Source organism: Hemitrygon akajei, chromosome 23, assembly GCF_048418815.1.
Source record: "Hemitrygon akajei chromosome 23, sHemAka1.3, whole genome shotgun sequence".
NCBI lineage: Eukaryota > Metazoa > Chordata > Chondrichthyes > Myliobatiformes > Dasyatidae > Hemitrygon > Hemitrygon akajei.
Window position 1 is genome coordinate 58,567,521 of NC_133146.1, and position 22,764 is coordinate 58,590,284.

General features: G+C 40.2%; 1 protein-coding gene across 2 annotated transcripts in view; it reads left to right on the forward strand.

Moving 5' to 3' along the window:
* Window positions 1-4,458: 4,458 nt before the first annotated feature.
* Window positions 4,459-22,764, forward strand: part of LOC140715481 (hyaluronan-binding protein 2-like) — a 52,383-nt gene continuing 34,077 nt past the window's right edge. The window contains exons 1-4 of one of the 2 annotated variants that reach the window (XM_073027781.1): window positions 4,459-4,744; window positions 5,035-5,059; window positions 7,715-7,822; window positions 11,208-11,315. In XM_073027781.1, coding sequence (XP_072883882.1) covers window positions 4,682-4,744; window positions 5,035-5,059; window positions 7,715-7,822; window positions 11,208-11,315 — 304 coding nt within the window. In that variant the 5' untranslated portion in view covers window positions 4,459-4,681. The remainder of the gene's footprint in view (window positions 4,745-5,034; window positions 5,060-7,714; window positions 7,823-11,207; window positions 11,316-22,764) is intronic. The other variant, XM_073027783.1, reaches the window with a different exon arrangement.

Here is a 22,764-nt window from a genome sequence, read left to right on the forward strand (position 1 = left end):
TGATTAGATTGAAAAACTGTGGTAAAATATCTCAGATTTTCATTCCAAGTCTCAACTTCAGCACAAGCTCCCTTGATATCCTACTTGAGTAAATTGACCTGTTAGTAACATATAATAACATATAGATTTTGTTCATTGGCTCAAATGTGAGCCAAGGATTCCTAGTGAATTGGCATCTCTCATAATTGTAATCATAATAACCATGTGATAGTCATTTGCTTGGCTGAATTTCATCAAGTATAAATCTCTACACAACTAAAGACAATATAATAGGCTCTCTGGTTCCAAACAAAAGTGTAATTGTTTGTCCTTTACATCTTTTTCACAATCTCAAGACTCTGTTGGATATTACAAACAACAAGTACTGTAGGTCTGCCCTACTAGCAACTTGCTGGATAGGGATGGAACTGCACTTATTGCACTCTGTGTTACAGCCACTACAGGAAGATGTTGGAGGTGGTCCAACAACTGGTGGAAATGAATGTCTTGGCTGTTATTCTTGTGATCAGAAGACCCTATTGGACATTGGTAATGTGGAATACTGCAAGTCCAGCTCAGTAATCCATTGGAAATACTGACGGCAGGGGAGCTACACGGCCTCAGTTGCTGTGTGAGCCTGCCCCTCATGCCAAGGGGTCGCTTGTTGCAGCTGCCCAGAGATGCTGGAGGTGGAGTGGTGTGGCAGGCATCCAGGCCGGGTTGGGGACGGGCTCCTCCGTCAGCGGTGCCTTCCATTGGTGACTCAGAGGAAGAGAAGCTGGATTCCATTCATCTGCAGCTGCCCTGGCACGTAATGAACAGATTGCTGTATGCTCGTTCTCCTCCAGGACAACATCTCATGCACCATCAATCTACATCACTCGGCACTCAGGGACTTGGGTTAGATTTTTTTTTTTGTGATTGTATTTATACTGCTATTGTAATTCTATATCCTATATGTGCCTTGTGCTGTATGTGATTGTTGGTACTGAGTTCTGCACCTTGGCCCTGAAGGAACACTGTTTCATTTGGATATATTCATGGGTAACAATGTATGGTTGAATGTCAATTAATCTTGGACTTGAAGTAGGTTAATTATATTTGCTAGTGTTTCCTCTGAGCTGCACAGGTGCATTGCCATGCAGTAACTAAAATGCTCTTACACACATGCTAATACAATGTTGAAATCTATGTTATTATAAATATGAAATACCCTGTAATTGATTATTTTGATATATTGTAATCAATATAATTCATAAATTTTCCAAATAATAAGGTTACCACAACTTTTACTTTGGAACATTTTACAGCTTCAATATATCTACATTGTCAATGTTTCAGGTTAAAACGCTGTTACAAATTGTAGCAGTAAGTACAGAATGGAACTCAATGGCTTGTCATTAATAAACCACCAGCCTGCTGAACGCAGATACAGTCTAGTGAAAAAAAACATTTAAAGTGTCATGCAGTTTTCAGCCTGTGTAAAAATCCCCTACTCAGAACAATGGTTGTTCTGCAATCCACTGGATGCAATGGATTGCAGAAGTGATACAATCTTCTTCAGAGGACACTGGAGATGAGACCTCATTGCCAGCCTATGCTCCGTGGGAAGCTCAGGACCCAAGTAAGTAATAAGTCTTTCTTTCTTATTGCACATTTTAGAGAGGTGGGTATGCCAGGCAGGATAGTGGAATGTTCATCTTGCAGGAAGACCTCTAGTGTCTCTAACGACTACATCTGCAAGTGCATCCCACTGCAGCTTCTAACAGATACCATGTTAAGGAGTTGAAGCTAGAACTGGATGAACTCCAGATCTTTCTGGAGGCTGAGGGGTTGATAGACAGGACATGCAGGGAGGCAATTACACCCAAGATGCAGGACATAGGTAACTGGATGATCATCAAGGTTCAAAGTTTAAGTTAAATGTACACGTGTGTCACTTTGAGATTCAATTTCTTGTAGTCATAATTAACCTAGAGAATAATAACCATAGGAGAATGAATGAAAGACCACACGACTTGGGTGTTCAACCAGAGTACAGAAAACAACAAACTGTGCAAATACAAAAAGTGGAAAAAATAATAATAAATAAATAATAAATATCAAGGGAATGAGTTGAAGAGTCCTTGAAGGTAAGTCCATTTTTGTGGGAAGATTTCAATGATGGGGCAAGTGAAGCTGAGTGCAGTTACCCTTTGGTTCAAGAGTCTGATGGCTGAGGGGTAATAACTGTTCCTGAACCTGGTGGTGTGAGTCCTGAGACTCCTGTACCTTCTTCCTGATGGTAGCAGTGAGAAGAGAACATGTCCTGGGTGTTGGGGATCTCTGATGATGGATGCTACTTCTCTGTCACAGCATTTCATGCAGGTGTACCCAGTGGTGGGGAGGGCTTTACCCATGATAGACCGGGTCATATCTACTACTTTTTGTGAGATTTTCCATTCAAGGGCTTTGGTGTTTCCATAGCAGGCCATGATGCTGCCAGTCAATATACTCTGCACTACACATCTGTTGAAGCTTGTCAAAGTTTTAGGTGTCATGCTAAATCTCTGCAACTCCTAAGGATGTAGAGATGCCGCTGTGCTTACTTAGTAATTGCACTTACTAAGTAAGTGCCCAGAACATGTCCTTCGAAATAATAACACCGAAGAATTTAAAGTTGCTGACCCTGTCCACCTCTGATTCTACAATGAGGACTGGTTCATGGACCTCTGGTTTCCTTCTCCTGAAGTCTATAATCAGCTCCTTGGTCTTGCTGATGTTGAGAAAGAGGTGATTGTTACGACACTTAGCCAGATTTTCAACCTCCATTCCTAAATCATCACCTCCTTTGAGTCGGCTTATATCAGCGGCGTCAGAAGCAGACTTGAAAATGGCTTTGGAGCTGTGCTAGCCAGACAGTCATCAGTGTCAAGTGGAGCAGGGGACTAAGCACACAGCCTTGTGGTGTCCCTGTGCTGATGGAGGTCATGAAGGAGATTTTTTTTTCCAATCTGAATTGACTAAGTCTGCAAGTGAGGAAATCCAGGATCCAATGGCACAAGGAGCTATTGAGAACAAGGTCTTGGAGCTTATTGATTAGTTTTGAGTGGATGATGGTATGAGTCCTGAGGCTCCTGTACCTTCTTCCTGGTGGCAGCCACAAGAAGAGAGCATGGCCTGGCTGCTGGGGGTCCCTGATGATTGATGCTGCTTTCCTGCAACAACAAGCTATGTAAATATACTTAATGGTGGGGAAGGCTTAAAACCATTATGCACTGGGCCATACCTGTGACTGTTCGGAGCATTTCCAATTTAAGGACTTTGGTGTTTCCAGACCAGGCTGTGATGCAGCCAATCAATATACTCTCCATTATACATCTATAGAAGTTTATCAAAGTTTTAGATGTCATGCCAAATCCTTGCAAACTCCTAAGGAAGTAAAGATTCTGCCGTGCTTTCTTTATAACTGTACTTAAGTGCTGGGTGCAAGACACATCCTCCAAAATGATAACACCGAGGCTCATAGACCTCTAGTTTTCTCCTCCTGAAGTTAATAATCCACTCCTTGATCTTGTAAAGTGAGTAGACAAGGAGACCAAGCACACAACCTTGTGGTATAGCTGTGCAAATAGGAGCCTCAGGACCCACATCTCCAGATTCAGGAACAGTTATTACCTCTCAACCATCAGGCTCTTGAACCAAAGGGGATGACTTCACTTGCACAATTATTGAACTGTTCCCACAACTTATGGACTCACTTTCAAGGACTCTTTGGCTCATGTTATCAATATTTATTGCTTATTTATTCATTATTATTATTTCTTTCTTTTTGCATTTGCTGTTTGTTGTCTTTTGTACACTGGTTGAACGTCCAAGTTGGAGTGGTCTATCATTGAATCTTAACCATATTATGGTTATTATTCTCATATGGATTTATTGTTTATGCCCGCAAGAAAATGAAGCTCACAATTGTAAATGGTGTACCTAAGTAGTTCAATAATAAATTTACTTTGAACGTTGTTAGGTGGAGGATTTCAGGGAGACCGTAGGTGCAACAGAGAGAAGTGCAGAGAAATGAGGCAGCTTTCAGAGGTTGGAAGAGTGAGACAATAAAGAACAAGGATAAAGCCACCCTGACTGGAAACTGGGCCAAAGAGCTTGAACAGGAAAGGAAATATCATTGATTTTGTGGAAGTTCTGTGTGTGTCTACACTTACATTAATATTTAACTATTGCTGTTCTATTTCAGCTCTCTGTCTAAAATTTGTTCACATTTTGACAATGTGATAGGCAAATAACATTTTTTCAAAAATAGACACTGAAACTTCTTTACCTGATGCTTTAACGGAGAAGTACATGTGTTTAAAAACAAGAGGGTAATCCTGTAACTAAAACAAACACATTTTCAAAGAAACCTGCAGCTGCACTAAACTGGACTTTGAATATCTTATCTACAGAAAGTTTGTCAAGCAAACTGATGTCGGAATATTGACTGGATTGTGAAGAGGGAGAATAACCAAAAATGATCGGGATGGAGCAAGTGTGCAGGAACTCTGACTATTAAACATTAATTTTCATTTGGTGTCCCAGTGGCAGCTTTCCTTTGTGCCCATACACTGACCATTCAACGTCCAGTAAACTTATTTTTTTAGCATAAAGTGAAGGCTGCCACTACTGCCAAACAACAAACAGGTCAGGTCTAACTGTTATATATGTCGGTATGGCAAGGGGTATAACTTTGATTTTTATTTGTGTGATCTGGCATACAGTTGTACCATTGACAGTAAGTAATATAAATAAATCTATTTTTCATTACCTATTCCCATTAAAGTATCATAAGTCAATTTTTATGATTGCTTGATTCATGAATATTGTGCATTTTACATCAAAGTTCCACTGTAACTTAATGCTCATAGTAGTAAATGCAAAGTATGTTCATATTTATGGTAAATTTTACTGTTTTTTGTTTGTTTATGTTTTGTGGCTTGCTTCGTATAAATTATATCTTGTCATTGCTTTCTGCAATTATTTTTCTAAATGAGGGAAAATCTAATACTATTTCTTTCTGTGTAGAAATCCATTGATTGGTATGATGATGGTGAGTTGAAGATTATTGCTATTTTTTATACCTGTGAAAAGATTTAAATTGTTTTAAAGGAAGTTGTAAATGAGGGAATGCCACTTACACAGGAATTCAAGAAAATAATCATAGTTCAGCAGAATCCATACAATAATTAAGCAGAGTGCACATATAAAATTTTGCTGAAAATGATCTAGAGCTGAAGTGTTTAAGCAGAAGGATTTGCATATTATAATGAAAAAGATAACAAGGTCCAATTGATTACACCTAGTCAAAGGAATTCATTAGTGCTGCATGCAGTTCTGAAGTTATTTATTCAGATTTATTTTAATTACTTCTATTTTTACAGAGTGCCTTTCGAGTTTTTTCCCACTTCTGCAAAGTAGATGTACTTAGCAAGTTAAGGAGAAAGATAGATCTTTGAACGGTTGGTCGATAGAAGACAATGACTAAGAAATTGTGCTGGCCATTTTCTCAAGTCTTCACATTAGAATTATAAGGGAATAAATAATGGGAACCTTGTGATAATTGGGTGCTTTTGGGTGGGGTGGGATTTCTCTGAGCCATTCAACTCATTGTTATTTGGACCTTAACATACAAACATAATACAAGGCAGCACAATTTTAAGGTGATTGGAGGAAAGTATGCGGGGGGTGTCGGAGGTAAGTTCTTTACACAGAAAGTGATGGGTGTATAGAATGCCAGGGCTGGTGTATACAGATACATTAAAGACATTTAAAATCTCTTAGGTAGGCACATGGATGATAGAAAATGGAGGGCTCTATAGGAGGGAAAGGTTAGATTGATCTTAGAGTAGGTTAAAAGGTTAGCACAACATTGTGAGCCAAAGGGCTTGTACCATCCTAAAATGTTCTATTTTCTATGTACTAAGAATAAATGAGTCTCTTTAATGTAGTAAGGAAATTCCAAAAAGGTATAAATGAAACATAGAACCATGCATTAGAGATGACACATCATAAAAATTAATCTTCTATGCATTACCTAATACTTTTTTAAAAACACAAAGAAAGGTAGTTTTAAATAACTTGACAAAATTATAAAGCATGTGATCTCTGAGGAATCAATTGAAAGCAATTATATACAGTATATTGCAGAATGTTTGAGATCTTAATGAGCAAATACAATCATGATCCATCAAGTCCATGCTGATCATGGTTTCCACCCAGCTAGTTCCAATTTCTTGCATTTGGCCCGTATCCCCCTCAGCCCGGCCTCCCCATGTACCTATACAGGTGTTTCTTACATGGACGCCTCTTCAGCTGGGTCTCCACTTTGTAGGTATGTCTGCCTTGTCCATTCTATTGCTTTTCCCTGTTTCTAGTACCTCTTGCTCCTTGAGAAGATAAAATAAGTTCTTCAGGAGGGTAATGCAAAATTCACAAGTGATGTACAGTTATTGTTGACCAGCTACCACACTGGGCAAGTTGTCCATTATGGGTGGGAGCATTGCCAGAATGGAAGGGTAAGGCCCTGATCAACAGAAGTTTGGAGATTAAGTGCTGGATGTGATACGAATTGAGTCTGTAGTTGCCGGCTGTCTGTATTTGCTATGCTACCTAAAGACAGACACATGCTGTCAAACACACAAGACTTCAGCTTACTGATACATTTAGAACATGCATTTTCATCTTCCTGAGGTACACCAGCATTTATGCTGGTGATTTGCCTCTTAGCATCTGGTTAAAGATAAACTCTCAGACTTTGACAAATATTGCAAAAGCATTAAACGTCCTGCTTTGCATCTGTTTTTTGATGAGCAGTACTCAGAGCATTGTTTTCCACATCAGACTTGATGCAGTATATATCTCCTTTGATTTACTTCTTCCACTGATTCCATGATGCATTGAGTTGAATTCTACTGACCCAGGCCCTCTGCCCATAACTTGCAGGCCCACCATGACAGCTTTTTTCTGCTGCAGGGGTATCTAATCTTTCTTGTTAACCTGGGTGTGCCCCACACTCCAAATGAATGGCCAAACCTACTGGAAGAGCACCCCCCCCCCCATTTCCTCTGTGGCTCCCTGACCTCAAGAAACCCTTGAAGCTCTGACAACTGGCAAACCATCACTTCCAGATTTGCCAACTGTCAAAGATAAGAAGGTAATTTGTCCCTCTAATAACCAGAAATACTTACCAAATATTAAAAAGAAACAGAAAGACAAGAGATTCTGCAGATTCAGGAAATCTTGAGCTATACATACAAAACTCTGAGGGATCTCAGCAGATCAGGCGGCATCGATCCTGCAGATATACCCTCCATAGTTGCCATCTGATCTCCTGAGATCTTCCTGCAACTTGTAGGTGGTGTTAAGAAAATAATCAAGCAATGTTAAAAATACAGAAATTAAAAATGACAACACAATATTTATTAAAAACAAACAAAAATATGAATAATTAAAACCTTAACCAAACTGAAGGCAATTTGGAAGAAGCTTAAAGTCTTGATTGAATTCATTGATGTCAAGTGTCCTCTCTTGAGTTGAATCTGACAACAGAGGAGAGACTATGTATATCATAACTCCAGGTTTAACCCTGATTTTTGATACAGTCTGTGTGGAGTGTGCACCATCTTCCTGCATATCCTCCACTGGTTAAATTAATGTGGTATTCCACTGTGTGCACTTAACCAATGACTAATAACTTCTGCTCAAGAAACAGATCACGATGACGACAATGATGATACAGATGATGATGATGATGATGTACAGGAAGCAATAAACCTGCTTACAGACTGGATATTTGAAGATTCTATAGAAGAAGGTTTTTTATAGTTTTTAATTTTTTAAAAATCATAGAATGTAGCATTCATTTATTATCTGTTAGTTTAACTGTTGTTAACTTTGCCATGTACAAATGTACATTTATTTAATGACCTCAGTCTTGACATAATTTATAAAGTTATTAGACAGATGCTTCATTGAAGTTGTTACTTCTTTTTCAAAGCTGAATGTAACTTTTGATTAGAACATAACCCATGCTTTTCCCACATTTATGATGGTATGAAAGCAACTGCCACATATCATGAAATATGTTGTTATGTGGCAGCAGTACATTGTAACACACAATAATGAAAACTATAAATTACAGTGGAAAGTGTATATATATATTTACTAAGTTGTATTAAAAAGAGAAAAAAGTGGTAAGGTAGTGTTCATGCATTCCATCTTCAAGGAAATAATGTTCTAAGTTACTGTATGTAAAATGAGTTCAAGTGTCCTCACCTGAGTTTAATCTGACAACATCATTTTAACAGAATACACTACTACTATTACTACGTCGACTCAGGCCCAGGGGGCCAGCGTTGGGCACGATGACGGACTCTCCACTTCTCCTCCTTCCTCATCACTGTGTCCAGTTTATCTACATTAGCCGCGCCGCTATCTTCTCGGAGCGTGTTGACCATTGTCTTGGGAGGGCACCCAGGGTTCATCCTCCCATGCTTGGGCTCCCATGTGATGACTAGGCTGGCAGGTAGCTCAGGGTGGCGTAGGCAGTGCCCCGCTAATTGCAGTCTTCTCACCTCGATTTTAGTAGTGAGCATCAGTAGGTCATCATAGAGCTCAACGTTCGTCATGTGCTGTTGCCAACTCACGTCAAGAGCCATCTGGAGCATTCGGGTATAGCAACCATCCAGTGACATTTGCATGGTCTTGTTGAGTGTCCACGTCTCGCATCTGTACGTGAGAATGGACTCTATGGCTGCTATGAAGATCCTCTTTTTGAGCCCTCTGGTCAGATTCAACCTCCAGATTTCCTTCATGTCATTCATAGCCCTCCACACCAACGCCTTCTGTATCTTTATGTCCTTCTCCGAACTCATCATTCTTGACCCGAGGTACTTGTATTCTAAGACTTTCTTAATGGTATCTTTACCATTATCAAAGAATGATACCATTAACCGAATACAGCGAAAACAAACTGTACAAGTTTGATGGTATTATTTGAGTTCTTTCTTCAACACAACCCTGTGCCAAGTTTTGGATCTTGCCTCACAAGGGTCTGTTGTGTATATTGGTTTGGGAGATGCTGATCATCATTCAGAGCATCTTAAGCAAGTGTGTGGTGACTTACAAATGTGAAAAGTTTTCTCTGGTTTATTAAATATCACTTTAAGGGGGGGGCAGATAAAAGGAAATTATGGGCCAGTTAGCCTGATTTCAGTAGTTGTACGCTGTTGGAGTCCTGGGCTCAGGATACTTGGAGGCACATGACAATATAGGCCAAAGTCATTAGGATTTTCTAAAGCAGAAAACTTGCTGACAAATCTGTTGAAATTCTTTGAGGAATTAACAGGCAGGATGGACAAAGGAGAGTCAGTGGATGTTTTTAACTTGGATTTTCAGAAGGCCTTTCATAAGGTGCCACACATGAGGCTGTTTAACAAGATAAGATTCCATGGTATTACAGGAAAGATACTAGTGTGGATAGAAGATTGGCTAACTGTCAGGAGGCAAAGAGTGAGAATAAAGGGAGCACCACATCTTTTCATGTTATATGTCAATGATTTGTATGACTGAATTGATGGCTTTGTGGCCAAGTTTGTGGATGATACGAAGATAGGTGGAGGGGCAGGTAGTGTTGAGGAAGCAGAAGGATGTAGACAGCTTGGAAAAATAGCCAAAGAAGTGACAGATGGAACAAAATGTAGGGAAGTGCATGTTCATGCACTTTGGCAGAAAGAATAAAGACATCAACCATTTTCTGATAGTTGAAAATAGGAGAGACAACTAAAAAAATCAGAGGTGCAGGGGGGGCTTAGAAATCCTCGTGCTGGATTCCCTAAAGGTTAACTTGTAGGTTGTGTTGATGGTAAGAAGGCAAATGCAATGTTAGCATTTATTTCAAGAGGACTAGAAAACAAAAACAAGGATGTAGTGCAAAAGCTTTATAAAGCATTGGTCAGACTGCAGTTAGAATATTGTGAGTTTTGGGCCCCTTATCTAAGAAGTGATGTGCCTGCATTGGAGAGGAGCCTGAGGAGGTTCACGAGAATGATTCCAGGAATAAAAGCTTTAACATATGAGGAGCGTTTGATGGCTCTGGGTCTGTACTCACTGGAATTTAGAAGAATGAGGGGAGACCTCATTGCAATCTATTGAATATTGATGTGGAGAGGTTGTTTCCTATAGTGGGAAGTCTATGATCAGACAGCACAGCTTCAGAATTGAGGGACATCCATTTAGAACTGAGATGAGGAAAAATTCATTGCCACAGACAAGTCAAGTCATTGGGTATATTCAAGTTGGAGGTTGATAGATTCTTGATTAATCAGGGTGTGAAAGATTACAGGGAGATGGCAGGAGAATGGGGTTGAGAGCGATAATAAATCAGCCATGAAAAAATAGTGAGGCAAACTCAATGAGCTGAATGGCCTAATTGTGCTCCTATATCTTATGGTCTTATATTTGGAATCTATCTCCAGAGCACAGGAACTTCAGATCCCTCACAGGGAGGAGATAGAACATTCCTTGGACTTCTTTCGAATGGAGCTTAGCACTGGTGAAATACTGGAGAGGCTTTAGATAATGCTCAGTGACTCAATCAGACTCCCAAAGCCAATCAGGACTTCAGTTAGGGCTAACTAAAGGAGCATTGCTCATGCTCTCAGGACATTTCAGATCTGCTAAAGACTGACAGACTACACCTGTATGTTCAATCAATTGCAAAATGCCACTTGCATGAAAACAGAGCGTAGCCATTTCCTTCCCACAGCCATCTGATTTCTGAATGAACAGTAAACACGTGAACTCTACCTCATTACTTTTAATCTTTGCTTTTCATTTTTATGAAATGTTTATTTCATTTAACGGTTTTTATATTTATACATTCTGTTTTTGCACTACTTGTCTTAATTTAACTATTTAATATACATATTACTGCAATTCAGTTTTTGTTTATTTATCATGTATTGCATCGTATCGCTGCCACAAAGTTAACAACTTTCACGACATATGCCAGTAATATTAAATCTGATTCTGATTCTGATTTCTGAATCAAAGGCTTATACAAGTGACTGGATATGAATCCAATTACTCAAATACTATCTTATCACATGTTAACATACTGTACATATGCTGGTCTTTAGTATAAGTTAAACCAAGCAAAGTGGATAGAGCAGTAACATTGTTATTTATATATTTTCTAGATCCTTGTTCAACCAGTCCTTGTGAAAATGAAGGCACCTGTGAAACAATTGGCTCAAAATTCAAGTGTCACTGCCATCCCCTCTATACAGGAAAGACATGTCAGATAGGTAATGGCTTTTCTAAACATAAGATTTGTTTGTAATTTTCTTCCCCATTTGTCAATTTTTTAAGTAAGAAAGTTAAATTTATTATCAAAGCACATGTATGTTAACATATACAATGTTAAGATTTATTTCCTTGCAGGCATTTACAGAAAAAAATGAAATACAATAGAATTTATGAAAACTATACACAAAGACTGACAAGCAACCAGTGTAATAAAGACAAATTGTGTACATTGTAACACTGTAAAAATTGTAAAAATGTAACACTGAGAGCATGTCTTTGAAAATGAGTCTTTAAGTTGTATAATCAGTTCAGAGTTGTGGTGAGTGAAGTTTCCCATGCCGGTTCAAGAGCCTGATGGCTGTAAGGTAATAACTTCTTCTGTACCTAGTTGCGTGGGTTCTCATGTGCCATTTAAAATTAAATACATTAATGATCACAACACATTTTATACAAGTTATTCAAAAACAATGAAGTATCATTTAAGTAAGGAATCAGCCATCTACCAGCTCAAACACTTGCGCATCCCCTAGTTTTTATTAAATCCTAGCTCATGCACCATTCTCTCTATACCCTTTCTACCTTACATTCTACTTCAGTGAACTTGTCTTTGCTTCTGTTTTCTGAGTACAAGGTAGTTGAGTATCAATTGTAACTCTAAGCGATCATTAATAAATAGCACACATTCTGCATGCAATATCTACAGTGAATAAAATTTAAGGAAATTTAAAATGAATTCTGAAAATTAAGTGCCATTTAAGAGACTCTTAGACACAATGAATACAGGGGGAATGGAAGATTGTGGATTATATACCGGCTGCAAGTACTTAGTTTAATTGGCCTTGTGTTTGGATCAAATATCACGGGCCGGAGGACTTGTCCCGTACTGTACGGTCCCTAAAGTCTAAGTTCCTCTCACATTATTGTAATATTTGCAACCTTTCTTAGTACTTAATTAGATTGTGTATATATCATGACTCAACACTTCATGCTTTAAAGGTGTCTTTGTTTTTCATTCTCGCTTCCAAGCCTCCCTCACATCACATGTTGTTCTGTCCCAGACTGAAGACATCATCACTGTACCTGACAAGTGTCAACTTACATTAACTGACCTTACCCTTTCAATACATGACATTTCTCCTTTCCTGAGAAATCAACTTCAATGTTTTAGGCCACATGCAACTCACTGGTTTAACCATTTCAATTCAACATATATTCTCTGATAGGCATGAGTATAGCCAACACATTTTCTGTTTTAACTTAATGATAACTCCATTTTCAACTTACAACAGTTTTCATTGTTCAAAACCCACAGTTTAAAGCTCCACTTCAATCCAACATTGTTAAACTTCAGAGGTTGTTTTCTAACCCTTTGAGGTCTCTCTACCAGTTTCTCTTTGCTTTCAATGTCTGGTTACGGTTTTTGTTCACTGTGAATCTGAGCTTGCCCGTAACTGTCCATCTCATTGTCCTCCTGTCCTGGTACCTCATTGTCAAATCCTTGAATTTCCTCCTGTTTGTCGAAAGTCTCCCTTCTGTTGAACTTTTTTATGTGTGGTGTTCCTTGCATGCTGCACTCTCAGAGATTCAAATACCACTTTGTTTATTTATTTATTTATTGAATCACTTGAGTGATTCAAATACCACTCCTGATGAAGGGTTTCAGCCCGAAACATCGTCACTACCTCCTCCCATAGATGCTGTTTGGCCTGCTGAGTTCTGCCAGCAATTTGTGTTTTTATTTTTTTTAACCACTTGATTTCTTGTTTTTCTCACCACCCTGTGAGGTGTTGTGTTGAAATGTGTGGTGAATTTGTCCACTTTTTCTTGCTGGATAAGCACAGTGTCCCCAACTTTTACAGTAGACCTTTGTGCTGCTCTGCGATCGTCTGCATACAGCTTGTACTTTCCTTTTTGTTCTGCGTCCTGATCTCGTACTTCCAGTTCTGCCGTGTCTACCTTCCTGATGTCTGATAACTTCCCCCTCATTTTGAGTTGTAGAGAGGTTCGGCAGGACTTTTCCCTGCAGTGGCATTTTCCACACATCTGTACACAGTCACATACTTTCTCAATTCACATTTCCAGTCAAATCCTTCTGCTTGAAAAATCCTAATCCCTTACATCGGTGATGCACTTCAGTATTTGCCTGAGTCCACTTTGGCATTATTTTCAGGTGTTTGATTCCATTACTCCCACAATGTTCTTTGGACTGTTCAGATCTGAATTGAGGTTCATTATTAGATTTGATAGATACAGGCTGCCCATGTCCACTGGAAATTTTCTACAAACTGTCATCGACTCTCTCTGCATTTGTAGACTACTACTAGAACAGAATGGTTTGTTGGTAATGGTCCAAGCAAATCAACAGCTACCTCCTGCCAAGGATCATTAGGTAACGGTGTCAGCTTTAGTGGTTCTGGAGGGTCGGGTCTGGATACAGTTTGACTGTCGTGACAAGTTTTGCAGTATTTCTCAGCTGCTCTATCCATACCAGACCATCAAACCTTAGTTCTGAGATGCTGTTTTGTACCAGCTAGCCCCAACTCTCAGAAAATCTATACAGTTCTGTGCAAATTCTTACACACATATACATATAGCTAGGGTGCCTAAAACTTTTGCATAGTGCTATATTTGACAACACTGAGCGGAGAGCAAGTTTGTAAATCTGGCAGGAGCCAAGGAAGTTGGGAATGGCAAGGATGCCGCAGGAGGTGTGTGGGATAGATGGCAGAGAAGCAGTGCCAGGGGCAGACACCAGAAAAGGTTGTTTGGTGTATTGGTCATTACAGAATGTCTCTCTGATGCTTCCTTCCTCCATCCCCTCTCCTTGCCCCCTTCCCACTCTCAGTCTACATTGGTGACCCATATTAAAATCAGGTTTATCATCACTCACATATGTCGTGAAAGCAGATGAGAAGATGGTGGAGACAATTATTAAGAATGTGGTTTTGGGGTACTTGGAGAAACATGATAAAATAGGGCATAGTCGGCATGGTTTCATCAAGGAAAAATCTTGCCTGACAGATATGTTGAAATTCTTTGATGAAATAACAAGCAGGATAGACAAAGGAGAATCAATCAATGTTCTGTACTTGGATTTTCAGAAAGCCTTCGACAAGGTGCTACATATGAGGCTACTTAACAAGCTATAAGCCCATGGTATTACTGGAAACATTCTAACATGGATAAAGCAGTGGCTGATTGGTAGAAGGCAAAGAGCAGGAATAAAGGGAGCCTTTTCTAGTTGGCTGCCGGTGACTAGTAGTGTTCCACAGCAGTCTGTGTTGAGACCATTTCTTTCTATGTTATATGTCAATGATTTGGAAGATGGAATTGACGATTTGGTTGCAAAGTTTGCAGACAATATGAAGATAGGTGGAGGGGCAGATAGTTTTGAGGAGTTAGAGAGGCTACAGAAGGACTTTGACAGATTAGGAGAATGGGGAAAGAAACAGCAAATGGAATACAATGTCAGGAAGTGTATGGTCATGCTCTTCGGTGGAAGAAATGAAAGGGGTGAACGTTTTCTAATGCAGAAAACCGAGGCAGATTCCCTAAAGGTTATTTTTATTCCCTAAAGGTTATTATTGTGCAGGATTCCCTAAAGGTTACTTTGCAGGTTGAGTTGGTGGAGGAAGGCAAGTACATGTTAGCATTTATTTCATGAGACTAGAGTATAAAAGCAAAGGTGTAATGTTGAGACTTTATAAACCAAGTGAGGCCTCACTTGGAGTATTGTGAGCAGTTCTGGGCCTTTTATCTTAGAAAGGATGTGATGAAACTGGAGAAGCTTCAAAGGAGGTTCACGAAAATGATTCCAGAATTGAACGGCTACAAGCATATGAAGAGCATCTGATGACTCTGGGCCTGTATTCACTGGAATTCAGAAGAATGAGGGGTGACCTAATTGAAACTTATCAAATGGTGAAAAGCCTTGATAGAATGGATGCAGAGAGGATGTTTCCTTTGGTGGCAATGTCTAAGACCAGAGGACACAGCCTCAGAATAGAGGGGTATCTTTTAGAATAGAGATGAGGAGGAATTTCTTTAGCCACAGAGTGGTGAATCTGTGGATTTGGTTGTCATTCATGGCTGTGGATACTTAAGGCAAAGCTTGATAGATTCTTGACTAGTCAGAATATGAAGGGATATGGTGGAAAGGCAAGAAATTGGAGTTGAGAGGAAAGATGGATCTGGCATAATCCATGGATCAGGCAGAGCAGATTCAATGTCCAAATGGCTTATTCTGCTCCTCTGTCTTATGGTCTTTTGTGCTGAAAACTTTTGCACAGCAGTGTACGTTCTGGGAAAAATGATGCAAACTCCAGACAAACAGCACCTGAGGCCAGGATCGAGCCCTTACAACTGCAGCATGATGCAGGCTGAATATAGTTAACACGATAATTAGTAAATTAGATAGACTGGAGAGACTGAGACTGGTCCTCATAAATGAAAGGATAATGGGAGACTCACAGAGTGGAACAGCTACATATACCTCTTACTTGTCCAGAAGTCACCGTAGGCACTTGGCCTGAGCAAATAGCTCTCCTGCTGATGAGTCTATTGCCAGAAAGTCAACAACTTAGCACGGTCATGAAGCAATCATTAATATGGCTTAAAAGTCTGTCATTACCTGGAATCGAAATATCCTACCCGATTCCCTATCTGTGCTACATGGTGTTAAAAGAGGAACTGGTTTTGCAGAATGCAATCATAGACTCATAGACTAGTACAGCCAAGTCTGATACAGGTCCTGTCAACAGCAATCCATTTAGCTGCACACACCTCACATTCTGATGCTCATTCCGTATATCCCTCTAATCATTTCCCTAGTCTCTTTCGGATTCGAAAACTGAACACAAGCACATTAACATCCTCCCCTTTTATAATTGATCCTTGTGTTCTGGAAGACCATTTACATTATTTACTCTATCTAAATCTGTCCTCAATTTAAACACCTCTACTGAATTTGCTTCTAAACTTCTCTGCTCTTCATTGGGGACAATCACCTTCAAAACTGAATATCACTATCCTCCTTAACGTTTAGAGAGAGACTTGCTAGGTTGCCAGAAGAAGCTACCGTATTCAGTTATACTGTCTTTTAGACCACAGGAAATCCATACATCAAATGGCACGGTAACTGATGCAAAGTGATTGACCTTAGTGTTTCAGATCAAATTGCGTTTTCAAAAATAAACCACATGGAGGTTGCAAGGGCCCCGCGATTCTGGTGGTGGTCTGTGAATTTTAATGGAAAACAAGCAGCTTCCCTACTTTTCCGCTCAAAGGATGATAGTACTCCTGATGTACCCGAACAAAACCTGTACAAATCATATTGATTTTTTTATTACATGACATCAGTGAATGTGACAGCGTTTCTTGACTCTTGTAGTTTGAAGTAAAGACATGGTCTGCAGTAAATCTGCCCCACGTGACTTAAAAACAAATTTGTGAAACAAGGTTCAAGGTTACTGTATTTATTTAGTTTTCTACCTCATTCCCAGCTGGTTCACAGTAGTTGCTGCAGTCTATCAAGTTTGTTAGCATTTGCAGCACACGTGTGTTGCAATCAGTTCATTTGATCAGTGTATGTACTTGATTTCAGTATATGGGCGCCACAGTAGCATGGTGGTTATTTATTTATTTATATGTTTGTTGTTGAAATATAGTAGGCCCTTTCTGCCCTTTGATCCACGCTGTACAACAACCCACCAATTTTAAACTAGCCTAATCATGGGATTATTCACCATGACTAATTAAACTACCACGCCTTTGGACTGTGGGAGAATACCAGAGTATCAAAGGGAAACCCACACAGTCATGAGGAGAGTGTACAAACTCCTTACTGGCAGCGGCAGGAATAGTACGATGCTATTACAGCTCAGGGTGTCCTGGAGTTCAGAGTTCAATTCCCACACCGTTCTGTAAGTCCTTCCCATGGAATGTGTGGGTTTGCTCTCAGTGTTCCGGTTTCCTCCCACAGACGAAAGACGTATCAGAATGGTGATCATTGTGATTTGGAACATAATTAGGTGAGGGTTAATCGGGGTTATCGGGAGTTACTGGGGTGGCATGCTCAAAGGGCCGGAAGGGCCTACAGTGCGCTGTATCACTAAATAAAATAAATAAAAATATATGTACACATCAGAAGAATGAAGGTGGATCTTAAAAAGGTGCAATCATTTTTCATTTTGTTTTCAATTGGTATCATCAGAAGCTGTAGTTCAGCTGACTGAGTTCACTTCCACCCACCTCCTTTCTCCCCACGAATTATCCCAAAAATACTAGAAGCCCTACCGCAGAACACATCTCTCACGTTACCAGTTAGTGCTTGACCATTTTCTGCCCCAGATATTTTCGCAGACAGTTTACATCATATTCTGAATACTGACCTGCTTTATGTTTCATATTCTCAAATGCAACAGCTCGACCCCTTCTCAATTTATTCTGTTCTGAGTTCTAATGTTCTGGAAGAAAAGAGATTATTTTCAGCATGGGTTTTACTCTGACCGAATTGGCAAAAGGGTAAAGCATCCATTCTACACAGTGAGACACGTAAATTTGTGCTCGGGTAAATTTGAATTAACATTGTTTATCTTGGTCCTTTTCATATTTCATCCTGTCAATCATTTCAGGATTACACTTTAGATCAATGGCAGAATGTTCTTAAGATGACAATAGGTTATGTACTCCACATTTCTGATTCTCTTTGTAGATGATCTGTATAACATAAAATTCTGTTTGATGGAAAATAACATGCTTGCCTGAATTATATGTTTGGAAATGTTTCTGCCATTTGAAAATAATTAGAAATATTAAGAAATAATCTAAACAATATTTACTTAATCTTAAAATGTCAAATGTAACCCAAACCTTCAGGTTTGTCAGGTGTAGGTTGAACTGAATGCAGTGGAATGCACCTTGAACCTGGAGCAGGGCAGTTGGACCTTGAATGAATGACAGATAGGAACTGTAGTGTTGAATTTAAATTCATGTGAAAGCACCAATGCAGTATGTTGCAAAACCGAGCAATAAACGTGCATTTATAAAGCAACACACACACACACACACACACACACACACACACACACACACACACACACACACACACACACACACACACACACACACACACACACACACACACACACACACACACACACACACACACACACACACACACACACACACACACAAGGCAGTACCTATGGAAATAAATAAACAGTCCATGTTTCGGACCAAGACCCTTCAGCACTGGACAGGAAGGGGGAAGATGCCAGAATAAAAAGGTGGGGAAGTTTAATGGTTCAGTTTAGGAAGTTTAAATGGTTCAGCATGAACTAGATGTATTGAATGGCCTGTTTCTGTCTGTACTTTTCTATGACTATGGCAACAAGCTGTCAAAAGTAGCTTTTTCTAATAATTTCATAATAAATGAAAGATTAATATTAATCAGTGCCACAAGGATAACATACAGCAAAATTAAGAAAACAGTAGTTATTAACTTTTTTTATGAAGACTGGAGAGGCAGTATATAATCTCTACTGTTATTTGTCCTGAGAACAGCATTAGTGTAGAACTGGAGTCAGATGCAGACCAGAGAAGTTAGAGGAGATGAGTTATCTTCTCTGAAGGACATTGTAAGCAGATGAGCTTTTAAAATTATTTCAAAGTCTGAATGAGTGCACTATCTTTGTTTTCAGTTCTGGTCAATCTGAAAAAAAATGTTAAATAGTACTAAGTGAAGAGATTTTCATGGTGATAGGTTATTAGAGAGTTTACATTTTTTATGTTACCCTGCTGGAAAGAGGTGTTAGTTTTGCATCAATTGACACTGAAGTAATGAATACCATAGTTTGAAGTTAAGACATGCTAGGGAGAAATTTATCCTTGCTTGCCAGTGTCAAATATATATAATATTGTCCTCTGATTGTAGTCACCCTGTACATTCCATTAACTTCAAAGCCAATGAAGATCAAAGATGATTTTTCTTCTGCCCCACTAAATTCAATAATGTAGTTAGGAAGAAAAGTGTAAGAGTAGAAAGTCAGTGATTACTGTTTAAGGAAACAAAAAGCAAAGTTCAAAACCAATGTAGAAAAATAATTTAATTTTTAAAAAAAGAATGTCCTTGAATTTTTGCACCAGCCCCTTCCTTTTGTGTTATACCATAACTACAACAAAATGAGTTTCAATGTAGACTTGAAAGCACACTGGCTTAGCAGCCCTTTTTGGGTTATTTGCACCATTCATGGATTCCCTGAATACCAGTGATCTCCTAAAATATTGTAGAATTCAAAAGTCTAATGAACATACATACATACAGTATGTATATACTACCGACACTCAGTGGTCATTTTATTAAGAGCCTCCTGTACCTAATAAAGTGGCCACAGAGTATATGTTCATGGGTTTCTGCTGCTGTAGCCTGTCCACTTCAAGATTTGATGTGTTGTGTATTCAGCGATGCTCTGCTCACCACAATTATAATGTGTGGTTATTTAAGATACTGTCACTTTCCTGTCAGCTTGGACCAGTCTAGCTATTCTCCTCTGACGTCTCTCATCAACTATCACTCACTGGATGTTTTCTGCACCATTCTCGGTGAATTCTAGAACAGGGGTTCCCAACCTTTTTTATGCCATGGACCAATACCATTAAGCATTAAGATTGGGAACCCCTGTCCTAGACAATGCTGTGCATAAAATCCCAGGAGATGATCAGTTTGTGAGATAAAGAATCCTATCTAGCACCAGCAATCATTCCACAGTCAAAGTCACCTAGATCACATTTCTTCCCCATTCTGATGTTTGGTCTGAACAACAACTGCACCTCTTGACTAGGTCTGCACACGTATATGTGTTGAGATGCTGCCACAAATTTGCACTGATCAGATATTTGCACTAGTGAGGAATTGTATAGGTGGCCATTGAGTTTGTTTGGGAGTGGACTGACTTGCACTGCTGAGATACAATGAACTCAAATAAGCTTGTACAGTTTATTCGAGGAATACATCTGGAATATACCATAGACTTTGTGGTGGCCTAGTGGACAGTTTGATGTCACAAACATTAAAGTGGTGGTCTGCTCCCTTTTTAACCTTTTTTGTGCCATCGGCCACTACCATTAACCAACGGGCCCATGGACCCCAACTTGGCAACCCCTGCTGTAAGGCGATGATACTCTTATTCTTCAATAACGTGTGGAGCCGCAGAGTAATCCATCATTTACAGAGGCATTAGTAAGGTGGTTACTACAGTTTTAATGGCCTTTTCTACACCATTGACACATCTTCTATGTTTTAGCCAACATAGCAGATGCATTGACTTTTTGAATCTCAACCCATGATGATATTACCACATTTACTTTTAACTTTTCAATAATTTCTGCAGTCCGACATATATGGAATCTACAGGTATCTTTGCTGGTCTTTCTGATAACACTTGCATGACTTGTAATATTACCTTTGAAATGGGCATTTGATGTTTTCTTGAATGGGTTCCACGGTCTTTGTGTCATGGCTGCCTGCGGGATGTGGCATCATTGCTGAGATCAGCATTTCTTACCCATCCCAAAGGACACAGAACGAATACCAGGAATGCAGTGTGATGTTTTTCACTGAAACATGGCTGCATGAGCAAATCCCAGATTCCAACGCCACGGTGAATGGATTTTCAAAGCTACAAGCAAACAGAGTTCATCTACAGTGCGGTAAGAGGAAGGGAGGTGGGCTTGCTATGCTTGTGAACAGCAGGTGGTGTAATCCCAGTCACATTTCTGTGAAAGAATGAATCTGCGGTCCGGACATTGGACTACATGCTGTGAGTTTACATTCATAGTATCTAACACGTGAGATCAGCAACACCTTATTGCTCTTTATCTACATTGCAAGTTCCCTATGCAATCCCGATGCTGTGTGTGACATCATACACGCTACCATCACAAGACTCCAGACTCAACACCCCAATGCATTCATTGTAGTATCAGGTGACTTCAACTATCTTCCTTGCTCGACCTTGAAGGCCTTGAAGGACTGCTTTGGGGTTACTGACTGGAATGTGTTTTATGAACCATATGGGGAGGACATTAACAGACTTTCCGATTGCATCACTGGCTACATCAGTGTGGACACTGTAATACCATCAAGGACTGTTGGCTGCTTCCCTAACAACAAACCATGGCTCACCAGTGATCTAAAGGTTTTTATTCACCACAGTAGACATGGAAGAATTGAAACATGTGCAGAGGGAGCTAAAGGAGATGATCCAAGTGGCTAAAGAGGAATACAGGAGAGAGCTGGAGAACAAGCTTGGGCAGAGTAGCACACGGGGGGTGTGGTGCGGTGGAGAAGCCTAGCTGTAGAGCCTCAGGATGGGCTAATGAGTTAAACCAATAGGTTTGGCAATTCCCCCTTGTTCACACCTCCCTCAGAACAGTAGTCCAGGTGCCGAGGCACCCAATGTTCCCTCAGCACCAGTGCCTCCCCTCCTCCCTCCTGCCACCCTCCAGTTCAATGCGTGGATGTTCACAGTCTATGTCACCTGCTTGCCCTGCACCTACCATCCACACCTCCACATAGCAACTCAACTTCACTACTGAGTAGGTGAGAATGGCTCTGAGGAAACTCAGTCACAACAAAGCTTTGGGACTGGATGGTGTGAACCCCGAGGTCCTGAGGGAGAGTGCTGAGCAGCCGTGTGGAGTTCTCCAGCACATTTTCAATCTGAGTCTCAGCCTGGAAAGGGTCCTGAGTGTGTGGAAAACATCAGGTGTGGTCCAGTACCCGAGAAGGGCCAACTGAAAGTCCTGAATGACTACCGTCCAGTGGCCCTAACCTCGCACATCATGAAGACCCTAAAGAGGCTGGTCCAGGCTCACCTCTGACCCCTGGTTAGTTCAGCCCTCGATCCCCTGCAGTTTGCCTACCAGGCGTTGACGATGCTGTCACCTACCTGCTGAACAGAGCCCACTCCCACATGGATAAGCAGGGCAGCCCGGAGAGGATCAACACATGTGATGCCTGTTCTACCAGGTGTACATTGGAGTTGACAATGCTGTCACCTACTTGCTGAACAGAGCCCACTCCCACATGGATAGGCAGGGCAGCCCGGAGAGGATCAACACAGGTGATGCCAACAGGCTCAATAAACCGATTAGAAAGGCTGGCTTGGTCATAGGAGTCAAACTAGACACACTGGAGGCTGTGGTAGAACAAAGACACTCTGGAAAACTCTGACAATTCTGGACAATGTTTCTTACCCTCTGCATGCCTTCTTGGCTAAACACTTTCAGTAAAAGACTAAGACAACTGCGCTGCTCCAAAGGGTGCTATATGAGGTCATTCTTACCCTGAGCTTTACCCCGTCAACCTATAGCTGGGAAAGTGATGATCCCGGCCCTCCTGCTAAACTGTTATTAACCTCTGTTTACCACATCCTGCTATCACGGACA